Source organism: Debaryomyces fabryi, assembly GCF_001447935.2.
Source record: "Debaryomyces fabryi strain CBS 789 chromosome Unknown contig00024, whole genome shotgun sequence".
Classification (NCBI taxonomy): Eukaryota; Fungi; Ascomycota; class Pichiomycetes; order Serinales; family Debaryomycetaceae; genus Debaryomyces; species Debaryomyces fabryi.
The window spans coordinates 18,517-35,970 of NW_015385450.1; the positions used below are offsets into that span (position 1 = coordinate 18,517).

The 17,454-nt window shown below is 35.7% G+C and overlaps 10 protein-coding genes across 10 annotated transcripts; 4 read left to right on the forward strand and 6 right to left on the reverse strand.

Annotated features, from left to right (window-relative positions):
• Window positions 1-226: 226 nt before the first annotated feature.
• Window positions 227-772, reverse strand: ARF1 (Arf1p; the record flags this gene model as incomplete). Its single annotated transcript, XM_015610477.1, has 1 exon — window positions 227-772. The coding sequence occupies one exon, from the start codon at window positions 770-772 to the stop codon at window positions 227-229; it is 546 nt and encodes a 181-aa protein (XP_015468666.1).
• Window positions 773-1,471: 699 nt separating this feature from the next.
• Window positions 1,472-3,259, forward strand: AC631_01648 (uncharacterized protein; the record flags this gene model as incomplete). The annotated part of the gene is made up of 1 exon (XM_015610478.1): window positions 1,472-3,259. The coding sequence occupies one exon, from the start codon at window positions 1,472-1,474 to the stop codon at window positions 3,257-3,259; it is 1,788 nt and encodes a 595-aa protein (XP_015468667.1).
• Window positions 3,260-3,303: 44 nt separating this feature from the next.
• On the reverse strand, window positions 3,304-4,347 carry AC631_01649 (uncharacterized protein; the record flags this gene model as incomplete). The annotated part of the gene is made up of 1 exon (XM_015610479.1): window positions 3,304-4,347. The coding sequence occupies one exon, from the start codon at window positions 4,345-4,347 to the stop codon at window positions 3,304-3,306; it is 1,044 nt and encodes a 347-aa protein (XP_015468668.1).
• Window positions 4,348-4,924: 577 nt separating this feature from the next.
• Window positions 4,925-7,687, forward strand: AC631_01650 (uncharacterized protein; the record flags this gene model as incomplete). The annotated part of the gene is made up of 1 exon (XM_015610480.1): window positions 4,925-7,687. One exon carries the CDS (start codon window positions 4,925-4,927, stop codon window positions 7,685-7,687), a length of 2,763 nt encoding a protein of 920 aa, XP_015468669.1.
• A 115-nt stretch (window positions 7,688-7,802) lies between these two features.
• Window positions 7,803-9,305, reverse strand: EMP46 (Emp46p; the record flags this gene model as incomplete). Its single annotated transcript, XM_015610481.1, has 1 exon — window positions 7,803-9,305. One exon carries the CDS (start codon window positions 9,303-9,305, stop codon window positions 7,803-7,805), a length of 1,503 nt encoding a protein of 500 aa, XP_015468670.1.
• A 159-nt stretch (window positions 9,306-9,464) lies between these two features.
• AC631_01652 (polynucleotide 5'-hydroxyl-kinase) lies at window positions 9,465-11,504 on the reverse strand (the record flags this gene model as incomplete). The annotated part of the gene is made up of 1 exon (XM_015610482.1): window positions 9,465-11,504. One exon carries the CDS (start codon window positions 11,502-11,504, stop codon window positions 9,465-9,467), a length of 2,040 nt encoding a protein of 679 aa, XP_015468671.1.
• A 146-nt stretch (window positions 11,505-11,650) lies between these two features.
• AC631_01653 (ribonuclease H family protein) lies at window positions 11,651-12,571 on the reverse strand (the record flags this gene model as incomplete). The annotated part of the gene is made up of 1 exon (XM_015610483.1): window positions 11,651-12,571. The coding sequence occupies one exon, from the start codon at window positions 12,569-12,571 to the stop codon at window positions 11,651-11,653; it is 921 nt and encodes a 306-aa protein (XP_015468672.1).
• Window positions 12,572-13,227: 656 nt separating this feature from the next.
• On the forward strand, window positions 13,228-15,180 carry AC631_01654 (GATA-type transcription factor; the record flags this gene model as incomplete). The annotated part of the gene is made up of 1 exon (XM_015610484.1): window positions 13,228-15,180. One exon carries the CDS (start codon window positions 13,228-13,230, stop codon window positions 15,178-15,180), a length of 1,953 nt encoding a protein of 650 aa, XP_015468673.1.
• A 304-nt stretch (window positions 15,181-15,484) lies between these two features.
• AC631_01655 (uncharacterized protein) lies at window positions 15,485-15,892 on the forward strand (the record flags this gene model as incomplete). The annotated part of the gene is made up of 1 exon (XM_015610485.1): window positions 15,485-15,892. One exon carries the CDS (start codon window positions 15,485-15,487, stop codon window positions 15,890-15,892), a length of 408 nt encoding a protein of 135 aa, XP_015468674.1.
• A 49-nt stretch (window positions 15,893-15,941) lies between these two features.
• Window positions 15,942-16,658, reverse strand: AC631_01656 (uncharacterized protein; the record flags this gene model as incomplete). The annotated part of the gene is made up of 1 exon (XM_015610486.1): window positions 15,942-16,658. One exon carries the CDS (start codon window positions 16,656-16,658, stop codon window positions 15,942-15,944), a length of 717 nt encoding a protein of 238 aa, XP_015468675.1.
• Between the last annotated feature and the right edge of the window lie 796 nt (window positions 16,659-17,454).

Sequence of the window (17,454 nt, forward strand, 5' to 3'; positions counted from 1 at the left end):
CATCATGGTACAACTACCACGGCAGTATTCAGGACACGAACACACCGGAAAGTTGGCGGATTAACAAAAATTGATTTCTTAGTGATATAAAATAAATGGATAAACATGAAACATCAATTCGGTCTTTGACATGCATCAAGGATGGACCGCAGAACCAACATTATCACATTTTCGACGATTAAAATTAAATCTTATTATAGAATGACTTACATGACCTATAATAAAATTAAGCAGAATTCTTCAAGTTGGTGGATAACCATTCCAAACCTTCGTATAACCCGTCACCCGAAGTGGCACAAGTGGCTTGGATGTACCATGGACGTTGTCTGATCGAGTGTAATCCTAATTTCTCGGTGATTTCAGCTGCGTTCATGGCGTTTGGTAAATCTTGTTTGTTAGCCAACACCAATAATAACGCATCTCTCAACTCGTCTTCGTTCAACATTTGTTGTAATTCTTCTCTGGCTTCAGCAATACGGTCTCTATCGTTGGAATCAACAACGAAAATAATCCCTTGTGTGTTTTGGAAGTAGTATCTCCATAATGGACGAATTTTATCTTGTCCACCGACATCCCAGACGGTGAAAGAAATGTTCTTATAGTCAACGGTTTCAACGTTGAATCCAATAGTTGGAATAGTGGTAACAATTTCACCTAACTTCAACTTATATAAAATGGTGGTTTTACCAGCAGCATCTAAACCAACCATTAAAATTCTCATTTCTTTACGGCCAAAAAGACCAGAAAACAATTTAGAAAAGGATAATCCCATCGTTGTAAACTATATTTGCCGATTAACTAGTATTAATTAGATATATTAATCGTTAAATCTAATTTATTTATTGAAATATATTTGTTCTCCCATGAGAGATCGATTCCAATCGTTAAGTTTTCAATTTTTGCTGAAAATTTGAGAACGGCTTATGTACAGGATATACTAACACAATCAGGCTCTTACAAATCGAATGGAACTCGGGCTGAAGAAGTCTCGGGCTTGGCCAGTCGGTTAGTGTATCACTATAGGATTGCAGATGTCTAACTTTTCCAGTGGGTTCTGAAGTAATAGGTCGTTTGCTTCGTTGTAGGAGGCAGTCCTGTTATACAACCATATGAGCGAATATGCTCATAATTACTTAAGGGTCGCGTCCCGATTGTAAAGGGTTTGTATTGTCATTCTTCCTTAAGCGGAAGAAGGTCCGTCTAGAACGGGGTTGCGACTCCTATCAGAGATAGCAGTACAAACAGGGTATTTGTGAACCGGAAATGCCTGGGAGATGGTTCAGCACACTGGAGTACTAGTACCTGTGGATTTGCTGGCCATGGAAACCAACATTACGGGGTCTGGTAGGCCAAAATTAGAAGGGGACCTAAAATGTCTATATGCAGTATCTATTTATGATATGTTTTTCAAGTATGGATACAGAAATGGGCCGTAATAGCATAGTGAAGAGAAGAGATAGGAGACAACGCTATGGTACCAAGACAAGATCCTGTTGATGTCATATATGTCAAGTCAAACGTAGAGGTGCCTACTGGCAGCTTCAAGCGTGTGAAAGTAGAGGTTTGTCCTCCTGCGGGCGACGATTATGCCGAGTCATTAAATTCTTTCAAAGTGCCTCTATTCCTATTGAACGATAGTTATCAAGTTCTCGTGAAAGACCTAGCCAAAATATGGAATTACCCATCATCCTATCAGCTAATTAAGCATCTTGTGAAAGGTACAGGAGTGAACAAAGGAGAGTTTTTACGCACCACCGACTCCACCATAAACGAATGGTTGTTGGAGAAGAATCTAATAGAAGAATCAGAAATGAAGTTTAAGTTATTTTACATTGATGCTAAATTTTTATATCTGGTTGTATCCAATAAAGAAGTACTTATTGGAGATGATATTCCCGTGGATGACGAGGATAATATAGAAGTGAATAGAAGGGCTGCTGGTTTGGGCGATGATAAAATAACTATTAGTCAGGTATTCCCACAATATGGCTTGGTGGACTTTTCGTCGCAGTTGAATCACTCTTCGTTTAATTCCTTGACCAACTTGACCAAATTTAATTACTATAAGAGTACGCCTGCTTATCAAAAATTTTTAGGGAACAGCAAATTATTTATCAATGAAAGAGAATTAATTTACAGAGAATACGATTATTCGTTGATTGAAGTCTTAGAGCATGAAAGGACAAACGAAAGCCAAGCTAAAGATAAGAGGCGGAAAAGAAAGCCAATTGGAAGATCAAAGAAGCACAATACTAATGTTGACCCTAATACTATAGACCTCACGGAGTCTATAATACCAGGCCAAGGGTATATTCAGGAATTTAATGTAAACCATTTCTGCAGAGTTCCAAATTATTTTGTAACTACCAATACCCCAAATGCCGGGTCATCGGCCGCTATTTTGAAAGAAATGAAGAAACCAATTGGCTCATCATCGGGCTCTTCCTTATTACTCGGTGATAATGTCAAGCTTGCAAAAAATGTTCAACAATTAGTATTTACCAACGAAAGTGATAATTATAACCATGCAAAATATTATTATACCAAGAGTTATAGAGGTCCGGGCAGTGGAAACTACAAGGACGCTGCCTTGATCAGTAAAATGAATAAAATTCCTATGGCTTCAAATTCTAAGGCTATCAAAACTCCACATAAAGTTACAAAAGATATCGCTAAACTCAACAATAAAAGGTATAATGCCAATGTTAAGGGATTAATGCACGATAGATTCAACAAACCACTTGTGGAATCTATACTCAATAAACAAAGAGAACAAACTGACGATTGTGTTAATTTAGAAATGCTACATAATAATTTGCAATTTAATCTTTTATTGAATACATATAGGGAGATGGCGGATGAAACATGGACAAACTATTATAAGTTTAAACTTATCGATTTTGAACAATTATCCGTTAATAAGAAACAAAAAGTTCAAGAAAAGGCAAAACAAGAAGCTCTTGAGGCTGAAGCGCAAAAAGCTGGCGTACAATTCAATCCACAGATGCAAAGCTTTACGTTGGCAGATAAGTTCGTTCATCCTTCAGCTCATAGAGAAATATTATCCAATCTTCCGGTTGAATTGCGGGATGAAGATTCGAAGAATACTGATTCTCGTTCAATCAAGAATCCTCTATATTACACAGCACTCTACCCTGATGTTAATAATCCGGAATTATTAAATAAAGTTGAAGTGGTTAAACTTCCAAATGCAAATGCTATAGGTTGGGATAATATGAGAAAGTATAAACATGACTAGAATATATATTAGTGTATTAATAAGTAGTATAATCAATAATTTAGTTAATTTCCGTTATCCTTGAATATTTCGAAACCTAGGCTATTCTTTGGTTTGGAATCGACCATAAATCTATTTAAATTGTTTAAAAGAAACTTGTTGCCAACGCTTGTATCTTGATTACCAGAATCTTCAATTGAGGGTTGGTGTAGTTCATCGGATTGATCACTCGCTTCTGTTACGGGTTCGAAACTTAATTTCTTTGGCTTTATTCGTTTCTCAACTTCTGTCAATTCCCTTACTATCCGTTCACCGGTTTTATTATTGAAATACTCAGCATGTGTTGAATAGTCAACAACTGGGGTTGTGGGTATATTGGTTTTGGTGTTCAAATTAAATGGAGCTGACCCGAATGGATTGTGTATTTGTTCTTTGTTAGTTTTGGAAGGTCTATTAATATTAGCATCCAAAATGTCATTATCAAGCATCATGTTTTCATAGTCCAAAAATTCCTCATCAGATGAGAATTCATTGTTCAACGATTTCCCATGCCATTCATTCACAAGACGATCATCTATTATTTTACCTTTTGGTGTCGCAATTTGCTCTTCATTTCCTATACCTTCGGTATGCGTTATTATCTGGTGACCGTAATTTGTCTCAGTGGCCTCATCCGAACTCAGGTCTTCTTGAGCAAGCGACAACTGTAAGCCTAGTGATATGGGTCGTATCTTTTTTTTGAGACTATATCGGTTTATACTTGGAGAAACTACCTCTGATGGTCTAGTCAGTTTAGGTGTAGCATTAATAGACTTTGAAATAGAACCTTTCTGATGTGCCCGGTTCCCTTTCTTTTTCTTTGGCGTCAAAACCGGTGTCATCGGTTCTTCTGCAAGTCCTTCATCTTTTTTGTCTATCTCAGACTCTTCTTTGGATGGTATTTCAAGAATTTTAACTGATCTCCTACTTTCCGTCACAGGCGTATTTAAAGCATTCACAAACCCTTGTTGCGGGCCATCAACACCAAATTTACCACTTGTCGTTTCTATTTGGCTGCCATTTTGTGGAGGAGTCCGAGGAGACCTCCCTATCTCGTTCAGATACAGCATTTAAATGATTACAATCCTATCTTTCACGACTAAAAATTGTCCCAAGAGTACTAATATTAATTCCATAAAGAGAAATTTAATGAAAACCTGTAGAAGTCGCTCGGTTCTGCAGGTTAGCTTTTTTTGCCATATTTAATAGATTTATTTGATTTCTGATAACGAACCAAGGAGAAAGCTACGTACGTTTCGTCTCTAACATATAGGATAACATAGATTACATTGCACTGTAGAAAATAATAGAATGCTTTTTGTAGTTATTACTCGAAGAAAGTTTGACTTTTTTGCATCCACCCTAGGTGCTGTGCTACAGACGTGAAGAGGCGTTCACACTCAATTGTTCTGTTTTTCATCCAGCCCAATATCCTGTTTATTATAAATCAATTCAATATGTACAGTTCGTGTACAATAGAACATTCTTCACCCTAATTGTATTGTATGCTATGGCCGATATGAAGAAAATATTGTGCATTTACCATTTTAACATAAAACGCGTGCCTCGAACATTGTACTAGTGTCCTTACTATATAGTAGATTGGTAAATATAGGTGAATAATATCTGGAATAATACGTAAGAATAATGTCTTTTGCCGATAGTTTCTGGACACAGGATTATCATCTGGGATTTAAGATCTTATTTGACCAACTTCATGAAGGAGTGAATGAAAATGATGATTTTATTCAGTTGTTTACCAAGCGAATGGAGCTGGAAATAATATATGGAACACAATTGGAATCCATAGAAAAGAGCCTGAAATCTAGTAGTAAGAGGCAAAATAACGACGATTATGTATCATCAATTAAGAATGCTTATCAGAAAATCAATGAAAATTTCAATAAGCAGGCAGGATATCATTTGCAAATTGGATCCAATATACAATTATTAGTGCTTGATCCATTTTCCAAGTGGTGCAAGGAACATAAGCAAAGGGTTGAATATTCGGAATCGGTGCTTTTTGACAAGTATAAGGCGTTTAAGAATTCGAAAACCAATTTGGAGAAATTGCAAAAGAGATATTTCAATAGGTGCAGAATGCTCGAGGAGTTCAAATCCCATTACACCGAAGACGAGATTAATGAGGAATTGAAGGACCTTGAATTCGCCGATAACATTGAAACAAAGGAAGAAGAGGGCGAGGCTGATGGAACAGTCTATGATTTAGGTGGTACTAAATACGATAACAAGTCTGTGAAGGCGCTCCTTACCACCATCCTCAAGAACATAGAATTGACGTCGCATAAAGTTCCAATATTGGGAACTTACAATAATGTATCGTCCGGAAGTGCTATAACACAGTGGTTATTAGATAACATGGAAGAATTGAATAGAAATATTGCAAAAGCTGAAATATTTGGTCAAGATTTGGTCAATAATGGCTTTATAAGACTTATTGGATCTATGAGCGGTGGGAAGAATTTTATTAATTCGTCCCAATTTTTCTACCAGTGGAAACCAATTGTGTTTGAAATTACTAAAATCTCAGAATTAGAGAGTGTTATATCGGAGGCCGACAGTGCTTTGAGTAGAACTTCTTCCACTGCTGCTAAAGGCTCTCAATTTGCAGATTACTTTGAAGATATGAAGCAAGCCATGGGTGTTACTAGCATTGATTATAAGGATAAGTCACAATTGTCTAAATTGGTTGTAGATGTGAACGCCCTTGATGAGCAATATTATAAAAGCACTGTTAACTTAGATAAGATTAGATGTGAATTAGAAGAAATAATCATGGATCATTTGACCTTCATGCAAAAATGTGAGCTTGATAGATTGAAAGCTATCAAAAAAGTTACCTTCGATTTCATTGCCAGTTTTGCCAATAAAGTTAACACTATGAAACAAATATGTGATGAGTTATTGGTTTTAGAAGAAACTATTCATCCAATGAGTGATTTGAAATTCTTAATTGAGAACTACGCTACTGGTAAGTTTAAACCACAGGTTGTATTATACGATAATTATTATAACTCAAACATCAAGCAAACTTTTGGTGTGGATTTGACTGTTAAATCAAGGTTGGATCGTAAAGTGGTTCCCTTAATAATTCAGTGCATATTATCCCATTTGGATAAGGTTTATCCTGATTTAGTTAATGATCAAGAAAGAATAAATTTATGGACAATGCCAATTCATTTGACTCAAGTTCATCAATTGAGATTTCAACTTAATGATACCAATGATGCATCTAAAATTAATGAAATATTGTCTGGTACACATCCAATGATTATAACGAATGTTTTAAAGTTGTATTTTATGGAATTGCCTGATTCTGTAATTCCCCATGACTACTATGATTTGATTAAGTCCTTATACCAGAATTACCCTGTTAATAGTGATGATTCTACCGTTAATGAATCTAGAATTAATGGTTTACAAAATCTTTTGGTTGATTTGCCTAAATGTAGCTTGGCTACTTTGGATGCAATTTTGACTCATTTGAGTAGATTGATTAACATCATCGGATCCAAAAACGAAGAATTATCAAAAAGTCTTCAGTTAAAATTATCAAAAGAATTTGCAAACTTGATATTAAGACCAAAATTAGACTTGTTAAGTTTCGATGGTTCTAACAACTCATCAAGTTACATCAATGATAAACATCAATATACCTTCATTAATGATCTTTTCGAATACAAGGATACCATTTTTAAAGAATTAAGAAGAAGGAATTCTTCAAGATCAAATAACCCAACCAGAGAAAGTTCTACCAAGACAACAAGAAGTGTGCTGTCAGCACAAGATAACAGGAAAAGTAGGTTAGAATCAAAATTGCAGAAAGCTGTTCATAATTCTAAGAAAAATACTGCGAATGAATCAAATTCAAATTTTTCCATATCTAAAGACGCTGATAGCGGTCCAAAGTCCAACAAATCTGATAATATTGGCCCTTCAGTGTACAGCAGCGAGAGACCTGATCCTCCTTCAACGCCACCCCCATCAACACCAAAAAAGTCCGCGCCTACGTCCCTTAGGCGCTCAACTTCACCTAATAAAAAGAAACTAAATACATACTTGAAAGATTCAAACGGTAATAATAGCTCGTCTAACTCTCAGAGAATTATTGTCTCATCGAAACCTAGCAAGAAGGATATTGTGATTAATAAAGATTCTAATAGCTCGTCCAATGAATCCCCTAGTGGCTCGTGCTCTGATTTGACTCAACCAAGATTTGTACAAGGATTAGAAAGAAAGACTTCGGTAAAAGATATGGCGTCGAAATTTGACTCGCCAACTCCACCCCCAGAGCTTCCTGCTAAAGACAATGATAAAAGGAAAAAACAAGGCAAAAGCGAGAAGGACGATAGGGATAACAATGATGAAGGAGTTATAATTGTCGACTGAACAAATATTATTTCTATAGCGCTAATAAAGTCATGTACTTTTAATGCAAAACAATCTAACTTATATACTATAATTGAAATATTTACAGCCTTATATAGTCGCGAACTAAGAGTCTTTAAAGTAGCTTGGAATGTTTGATATCATGTCTCAATCTGTAAACGACAATAGTTAATAGAATAATTCCAACTACTACTGGTATTAATACCCATCTAATAATAGATGGTAATAAATCAGAGTCGTTGTTTTTGAAATCATTATTTCCGTTTTGATATTGATACGCCACTTCTTTATGGTTCGACATCAATAAATCGACTTTTTTACTTAATTCTTCAGTACTATACTGGTGTTCTCTAACTTCACCAATCACTTTTTCGTTTAATTTGGAGACAGCTTGTAGTAACTCAGTATACTGGTGGCCAAGAGTGGTCTTAAACTTATCATAGCCTTGCTGCAAATTGAATAAGGCCTCTTGTTGCTGAGCTTGAATGGCTGTAATATCTTTAAGTTGAGCCCCTAAGACCTTCGTGTCATAAGAAGTATCGCCTGAGCCTACAGAGGAATCCATGCTCGAGAGTCTCAATTCAAGATTCTCTAATTTGAAGGAGATGTCATTTAATAACATGTCTATTTTATTATCTTTGTTGCCTTCTTGCTGAGCTTCTCTTTGTTGACGTAATATTTCTTCTCTGTGTTTTCTGTTCCTCTCCATAAGAGATTCTCTTATTTTAGAAGGAGGTATATATGTGTCTTTTGGATCATCAGCTGTCACAGTCTTATATTCAATTTTCAAATGGCCATCCGACATCAACGCATGATCGTCAATTGCATCCTCAGTTAAGTGGGTCCAAACATCTAACTTCAATATTTCAAATGCCTCTTGAGATGATGGACTAATATTACCTGTAATACCAAACATAAAATCATTCAAGTCGTTTGGAAGGATGATTTGATCAGTTTTGAAACATAAGTTGTTATCAATCTGCACCTTAAACCACTTTCTCCGTTTAGAATAAGAAACTCTCATAGTAAATGGAACCAGAGAATCTAAGTAATTGAAAGAGCAGTCACCGATAGATTGGTCGATTGTGTTTCCCAAAGTTTTGGTACCATCATTGTTAAATATCTTTAATCCTCTCTTTTCTCTTGTATTGACCAAGAATTGAAATCCATCGAATTGAGAAGGTCCTCCAAAATTATCCACATTTTTGACATTAATTGGTAACGAGTTCGAAGAATCAATTAACCATAAAGCCAACCCATTAGTATCTCCAAAGGCCAAGTCTTTTTTTGAAGTACCCGAAGACCTGAAAACCATTTCAATCGTCCATTCGTCTACTGTATTGGCTAGATGCGCTTTCGACCAAACAGCTCCATTATTATTATCGATAATTAATCTACCCGTATCCAATTTGACATTAGAAAGAACATCCCAAGTTAAATCTAAATCATTGATATTATTGGCGTGTAATAAGTTTGGCAACGATAAATGGCCTGGCTCGTTGTGTTGACTATTGGAATTCGATCTGTCTATATTATCAACATTAGGTATAATGGCGAGACCTACACCAAAAATATTTGATAACCATAAGAAGAATATAAACATGCCCTTACTAATCATTCTCAGAGTTATCTTGGATTAAATACGGTGGTCTTAATCATATCATTTCATATGTCGAAGCGTTGATCTGTTAAATTATATACCAATATGCAGGTTCGGTTAATATATAATACTCTATGAAATATATACATCTCTATGTTATAGCTACGGAATAATACATTATCTCTGATGACCCCTTCTCATGACATTCCTTCTTGTTTTCCAAATTCCTCCAATTTTATTTTTATTTTCAAAAGTCACATATGGAATCTTCAATACGTCTTTATCATCTAGATTTGGGTTTTTCCTTCTCCTTTTATTCAATTTCTTTATATCTTCTTGTTGTTTAAGTAGCATGTCAAACATTAGTAATTCTGGACTAGGTATGTCACCATCACCTTTGACTAAAAGTAATTTGTAGTCTTTTTTAGTTATCATTTCTGTGAGTTGAGTCTGATTATTGTTAGGTAAATAAATATTAAAAAACTCATCCGTGGTATTGATGCTGTGAACCATACAAAGCCCCATAAACACGTTATATGAAGAGCTGTAATTGATTAGACTGGTGTAATCAGTCGAGTCCAAATATTGGGGCAAATAATGACAATCGCCCAGTCTTTTTATTGAAGATTTTACTGATGAATAATACTCATGGTCTATTAAATATAAGCCCATTATCGAAGTATCAATCATGGATAATAAATCGTTTAATTCAAAATTGAGCCCCACATCGTAATTTAATACTGAAATCATATTTATACCTTTGAAAGTTTTAGGAGAATTGGCTGTTTCATATGATATTTTCAAAGGGGAACGTAATAAAATATGAATATTAAAGTCAAACTTCAAATCAGCTAGTTGGTGAAAATAAGATAACTTATTAAACATTCTCAACTGGAAAGGTGAATATTTTGATGTTTGGTATATTCCTTGAAAGCAGCGAGAATTTTGAAATGTTAAGCCATTCAAATTATCTGAATTATCCATGTTGTCAGTATCTGTATTATTTGATAATAAAATTAATTGATTTGGATTGATAAATGCTGTTAATTCGTGTAACAATTCTTTCCCATAACCCTTAATCCATCCAGGGGTGTTGATGATTAGATGGTTTCCTCTAGGTTTATAAGTTTGGTCATATTCTTGGAATAAAGCTTTAATAATAGAAACATATTGTGAAGGTTGACTTTGGGGGGTAGTAAAGCCATAATAATGTGATATGCTATCCTCATCTCCTGAGGTCTTCGGTATATTCATACCGACAATCGGTTTAGAATGGTTCGTAAGCGAGAGACAGTAAGGAATAGAAAATTCAGATTGACCTGGGTCTAAATCTAAATATGATACAGCATTTTGGTTGTCCAATATAAGAGAGTTTAATAAAGTCTTTGAAAGCGTTGATTTCCCACTGTTCTTGTTTCCTATAATCATAATGATTTTTGGAACCAAGTCCTCATTAATATCGGCTATTAGCAGTTGGATCTGATTTAACCACAATTTTTCTATACTAATTCCAATACAACCACGATCCTTTAATATAATTTCAAATGAATAAGTTTTAAATAGCCTTTCGTATTCAGTCAATTCTTCATCTTCACCTAGAGATTTGCTATAAAAAAAGCGCTTAAACGGTGGATGATAGGACCCTATCTTCTCAAGGCCAGTATAGAAATTTTCCAATTTAATGACTGATTTATAGTTACTTGAAAATAAATGAATGTTCTCCTCTGTCTTGGTATCTTTAATCCCACTACGATCAACTACCTGTGTACTCGAAATAATAGGCAACGACTGAGATTGAGATGCAATTATCGGTATACAGTTATTAGGATGGGCAAACACATAATGTCCAGTGTTTATTAATATAGCTCCTCTTTGTATTGTCATCTTGCATTGTCCATTAATTAGGATATATTCATTTGCTTTAAGACCAATAATTATGTGATCATGAAATACAATAAAGTTATCGTCATTTGGAATAAAATTTGACTCGCATATAAAGTTATTAACCCTCGGTACTATGGAAGGTGTTCGTATTATATTTGGTGTTGGTGTTGTGGTTGGTATAATAGGAATCTCTGTTTCCTCCGCTTCCTCATCGGAAGAATTTCTGAGGTATCCTATTGTCTCATTGTCCTTCTCGTTGTCGGACTCTCCACTAGCTCCATAGAGAACCGATGTTGTGCCTGACATCTTTTGCAAAGCTGCGTAAGCACTCATGGCTGGCTAGTATTTAGTATTCTTAGGCTGCTTCATCATCGTGGTGAAATATTTCGATGTTATATATGCAGGCTTAAATCATCTAGTATAAATGTATTTTACAGATAGCAATACTATATACAATAAGAAGCTATAAAGTGTTGATATTATTCGGCATTTAATTCCTTTTCCATATTATCAGCACCTATATTAGCTAGTCTATCTGCCATTTCATTGCCATAATCACCTTTATGGCCTCTAACATGGAAAAACTGTAAGTCTCCAAAATGATGCTTGTTGTAATACTGATTAATGTAGTTTAGAATAGGTATAACGCTAGATATAATGTCCTTATTACTTACAGGTTTACCCTGTGAAGTTTTCCAGTTGTTTTTCATCCATTCATCGCACCATTTGGTTATACAAGATTGAGCGTATTGGGAATCAGAATAAATCTCATACTTCGTGCTAATCTTTTCATTACACTCGATTATCTCATTAGCAATATCAATTAGGGCGTGTTTAATAGCAAATAATTCTGCCCTTTGGTTTGTTGGTTTATTGGTGTTTACGTCGTCTATCTGATTGAGTGATATAGCACCATTTCTCTCATCATTGGCACCGTAGAAAACACCATACCCAGATATAGGCATTCTTATCTTCCCGTTACCTCGCGAAGCTCCATCAACATAAATTTTCTGAATCTTAATATCAGAATCTTCTACTTTATTGCTCTGGCTAGTAAACTTTGCCGTTCGACTGTGATATTCTGCTCCTAGTGAAACCTTCAAATGAGGCACCGATTCGTGATACTCAAGCTTTATATTTTGAAAATCATTTCTAGCGCTACTAGTCCGGATTGTTCCTGTATAATTGGATGAATTGGAAAGCTTCGATCCATATGGGGATCGTGCTGTTTGCGGTGACGGTGTCGTAGATGAATTGCTTTCAATGAACTGCTGGGCCTGTTTAACAGATACAAATTTCTTGAAAACTGCACCTTTATAACCACTAACGTTTTGTTTACATACGTTCCAGCTTGTATAGATGCCTGGTTTTATACCTTTAGCTACTGCATAATATGGCATAGTTAATGAACTATATATATAAATTGGTACTAAATAATCGCGATGGTCAATTTTCGCTTATGTCTGCTCACAGGGTTATCTCCAGCCAAATTTTTCCGGACATAAGCTTTATTATGATGCCATAACCCACATATGGGCCAACCTTTTAGAAGGACCTACATGTTTATAGTTGGATGAACTTGAACCTTCTGCAGTTATTAAAAAAAGTTAAGCGGCTTAATTGCAGGCGGTTTTTAGGATGTAAGCTAGCGAAATATGCTGGTGTCAACACTATACATCGGCCAATTAACATAAAGCGCTGGTTTCAGTTCTATTTTTGTTGTCTACAGGACGTGTACTTCAATAGGTGGACGGAACAAAACCCTAATTGAGCTAGCCGTTTATCATTGAAGCATAATCTCGAAATGTCGATAATCAGTTGTTATCGAGCCAATTAAAAATTGCTTGATATTCCGATAGTAGAGGTGTGATGCTACCACTGTTTTATCGGGATTATTGATTGACATCTTGGAATTCAATTAGACTAAAACGACAAGTTATGACAAAATAAACCGTTTGTTTTACTATTAATTGATTATTGGAGAGTGAATATAGCTCTAAAAGATAATCACATTATTATTGATTAAACTGCTACGTTATAGAGGCAGAACCTAGAGATGAATATTGATGCAAATAATTCTCAACTGTATAGTCGGACACGACAGATTCAAGGTAGAGACCGGCTATTGACTAACAAATTCCACTTCAGCTTAAATGATGAAAATGCCAATAAGAGGAAGCCTGATAATCCACTAGAAAAGGGGGTGACGGAAAATTTGTGGAAAATGTATAGCAAAGCGAGAGAACTGTTACCTTACAAAGAACGCATGGAGAATTTGACGTGGAGGATGATGTACGTCAACAACCAACAGGATTACAAAAGAGCTAAAGAATCTAAGAGTGAACCAGAAACCAGCTTTTCGTCTAGTGATGTTACATCAAGATCTGCATCGCCCGGTTTCGATGAATTCGACTACAAATCCCATATCCAGAAAATGGCACAGTTAGAAAATACAAGCAATAGCACAATCAACAGCAACAATAATAGCCAAACTAATAATTCTATTAGTACCAAAAAGAGACCTGCTGACTTTTCTCCCTTGGTCACTAGTATTAAACCACACTCGAACTTGTCTGCATCGTTGGCAGCGGCGAAGAAGCAGCCATTGGAATCACATATGGAATCGGAAGGTGCATTTTCATTTCAATTAGACCAAATGGCATTTGACGGTCCGGCACTCAATTTTTCGAATTCATTTCACTCAGATACTCAAAGTCAAATCACCATGTTGCATGGAGACTCCAGGAGCCATACTCCTTCACTCGCATCACAAGGTACACTATTAATGCAAATGGAAAGTGAAGCTAACATTAATAATAATAATAACAATAATAACAATAATCATATTAGCTCATCCTTTGACAGCCACTACTCATCAAGTTCGCCACTACAAACAATAGGACCATCCACAATACTTAATAGCTTCTCTAATGGACACTTAGAAAGGCAAAACAACTCCATGGTGAGCCTCAATGAGCATTTTAGATCCCAGAGCAACACACCTTTTACCAATCAATTGAATAACCAAAATGTAATAAATTTTGAAAACACAGGGCAAAATCCACCATATCCATTAGCCCATTCAAACTCGTTCATAATACAGCAATCACCTGGTTTGAATTCCCTACCAAAGTCAGGATCTCAAACTGGCCAATCCGTTTCAAGCGCTACGTTTGATTCTTACGATTATTCCACTTCTGCGACGTCTACTTCCTACTTTGATAGTTTCAACAAAAATGCATTTCCCTCAAATTCAAACTCATTCAATCAAAATAAGAGAGCTAACACTTCGGATGCATTCTCATCTAGTCTACCAACCTTTTTAAACGAAACTATTCCAAATGAAATAAAAAACTCTGTTAAAAAGGGGAAGGTCTTGAAGAGCAAAAAGAAACAAACTCGAATAGTGTCGCCTGATTTCAACGGACCATTATCTAAAAAAGACGATTCAGGCCCTATTTCTTGTACAAATTGTAACACAACAGCCACCCCTCTATGGAGACGTGATCCACAAGGTAAAGCATTATGCAACGCCTGTGGTTTATTTTTGAAATTGCACGGAGTTGTTAGACCTTTAAGCCTAAAAACCGATGTTATAAAGAAAAGACAAAGAGGCCCAAATACCTCCTCAAAGAAACTGATCTCAGGATCCGCCAACGACGATGGTGATGACTTAAACCCTACACCTATAGGCAAGACAACGCTGGTAGATGCTAAGGTGTCTCCGAAAAGAGATACAGTCACATCCAATTCAAAAACATCTCCTGTTAAGAAGCCCAAATCATCGACTAGAAAACCTCCAAAGACAGAAAGGGAAAATCAAAGTGAAGAATCCAACATAAGTCCCGCTGAAAACGTTGATGTTGATTCAAATCTAAATCCAATCAATGAAATGGATTACAACATAGATTATTTGAACCACTCACCCAACTTTTCAATTCCAAATTTTCAACAGCATGTAAAAACTGAAGGAGAGAAAAGTGACTGGGATTGGTTAGGAATGGCGTAATGACTTTTATCCTTCCCTTATTTATTATATTACCCTTCAGCATCAAAATTGTTTAGATATAGAAAACAATTTTTGCTATGCAACATATATATATATATATATATATTAATTTATGTGCCGAGCATCCAACAGTATTCCATTATGTAGTCACATACGTTTACTATTAGTAGATTGGTAATTACGCTTTATACGTTCTAGGAGACCACCTAGGGTGAATAAAAATTCATCTCCGGAGATTATCGCATTTATATTAATGCGATAAATGTTGATTCAATTTTCTTTGCTATAAAATACATAATTCGATATGGAAGCCTACAAATACCCTAGGGTGTCTATAGAATTCTGTGCTGCTTGCAAATGGCACAATAGAGCAGTGTGGTATCTACAAGAAGTTATGCAAACATTCAGTGACCCTGAAAAGAATTTCATTCCTGAAGTGGCACTTCAGCCAGTGTACAATAACCCGGGTCTTTTTCAAGTAGTAGTGATAAGAGCCGCTGAAAGTCAGCCTGAAATCATATACAAGAGAAAATTCAAGAAGCAAGAATTAACACAAGATGAAGACTACTATTTCGATGGGTTCCCTGATAGTAAATTATTAAAAGGATTACTCAGAGATAAGCTTTTTCCGAAAGAACAATTGGGTCATATTGACAAGTACAAGGATGTCCTTAATGATGGATCTTGTCGGGAATGCAAAATACAAGAATAAACTCTAACCTAATAAATATATGTCTATTGCAATACATAAGGTGTATCTATTATTCAACCTCGTTCTGAGCGTCGGGTATGCCATCATACAGTCCAGAGACGTTAGCAATGTCATCCCACCCGTTGGATCCTGCAACGTAAGGTAATGATGATCCAACGAGACCAAAATACATAGAGTTATTAGGCAATCCTAGTAATGCCTGATATTGCTTAATGACAAACGTAGGTGAAACATTTTTCAACTTTCCCGTGGTTGTACCTCCGTAGCTGTTAGATGTGCTACTGTCATCGCTCGAGCATCCAAATCCACCTTGCTCACTAACCATATTTTTTCTGCTAGCAGACTGGTAGTTGATCTCCTTGGTGATTTGCTTCCACTTATATTTCTCTCCCGCGACCAACAACTGTTTCAAAACCTGGATGTCTTGTGGAGTAAATTTCGAATTGTATCCACTATGCTGACGGTATTGTTGATGCGTTTGTTGATGTGTTTGTTGATGCGTTTGTTGATGCGTTTGTTGATGCGTTTGTTGATGTGTTTGCTGATGTGTTTGTTGGGGTGGCATTTGCTGGTGTGGCAATGCCGGATGCTGTTGATGTATTTGATTTTGCGATTGCGCATACTCTGGATGTGGATAATCTATTCCTGAATGACTGCTTGTAGAATAGCCTGCTATACTATTACTCTTGGGGTATTTATTATTTGAATTCATGGAAATTGGCGGATTGGGAATAGTAGTAGTAACGTTTGCTTCAAAATAAATCATAATTATACATAGGATACGAATATAATCTCAAACTAATGCTGTATTAAAGAGTTTGTTCTTCTTGGGTCTTTATATATTTAATTTTCAGAAATGAGGTATTAAATAATAAAGGCGGTACCGTATATTAATTTTACGATCGTGAAAAAAAAATACGGAGGCGAGAGCTCAACAATAAACCATGACCATCGAACAAAAGGCCAGTGAGGCTAGTACTCTCGAACCATCCTAAGCGAGAAACGTCATGAATTGCGAGTCCATGAAATTTGCCCTTACGATATTGGGTCACCGTTCTGGGTAATGGTCGCGAGTTTGAGGGTCGGGGGTATGTCACAGCGAAAGATGGAGTCGCTGACCATCGAGCAAAAAAGATCCAGAATTGGGTCGAAGGTAGGTTGGATACGGCAATATACGTCACCTCCATAGATAAATATCGTATTATCTGAATGTAGATCCATATATATTTTGATAGTAAAATATTTTCGACGCAAGTGAACCTTTATTAAATTATACGAATATTACTTACTGGGGATCATTTGACGTTTTTGCATTTTTTCTTTTTAGTTCTTCAACCTCATATACTGTTTTCATGTTTGTATGATTGTTGAAAGGGTATTTTTTTATTTGACATTAGAATATTCAAATTGAACTTGTCTTTTTCAAGAATTAATATGATTTGTGAATTTTGAATTTTATGAATTTCTGCAGTATTTCGTAGATTTGGAATAATATAGATAAATTTTTTTTAAAAAAGGAAATCATTCAATTTTTTGCAAGAGAGAATCATACTTGAATGTTT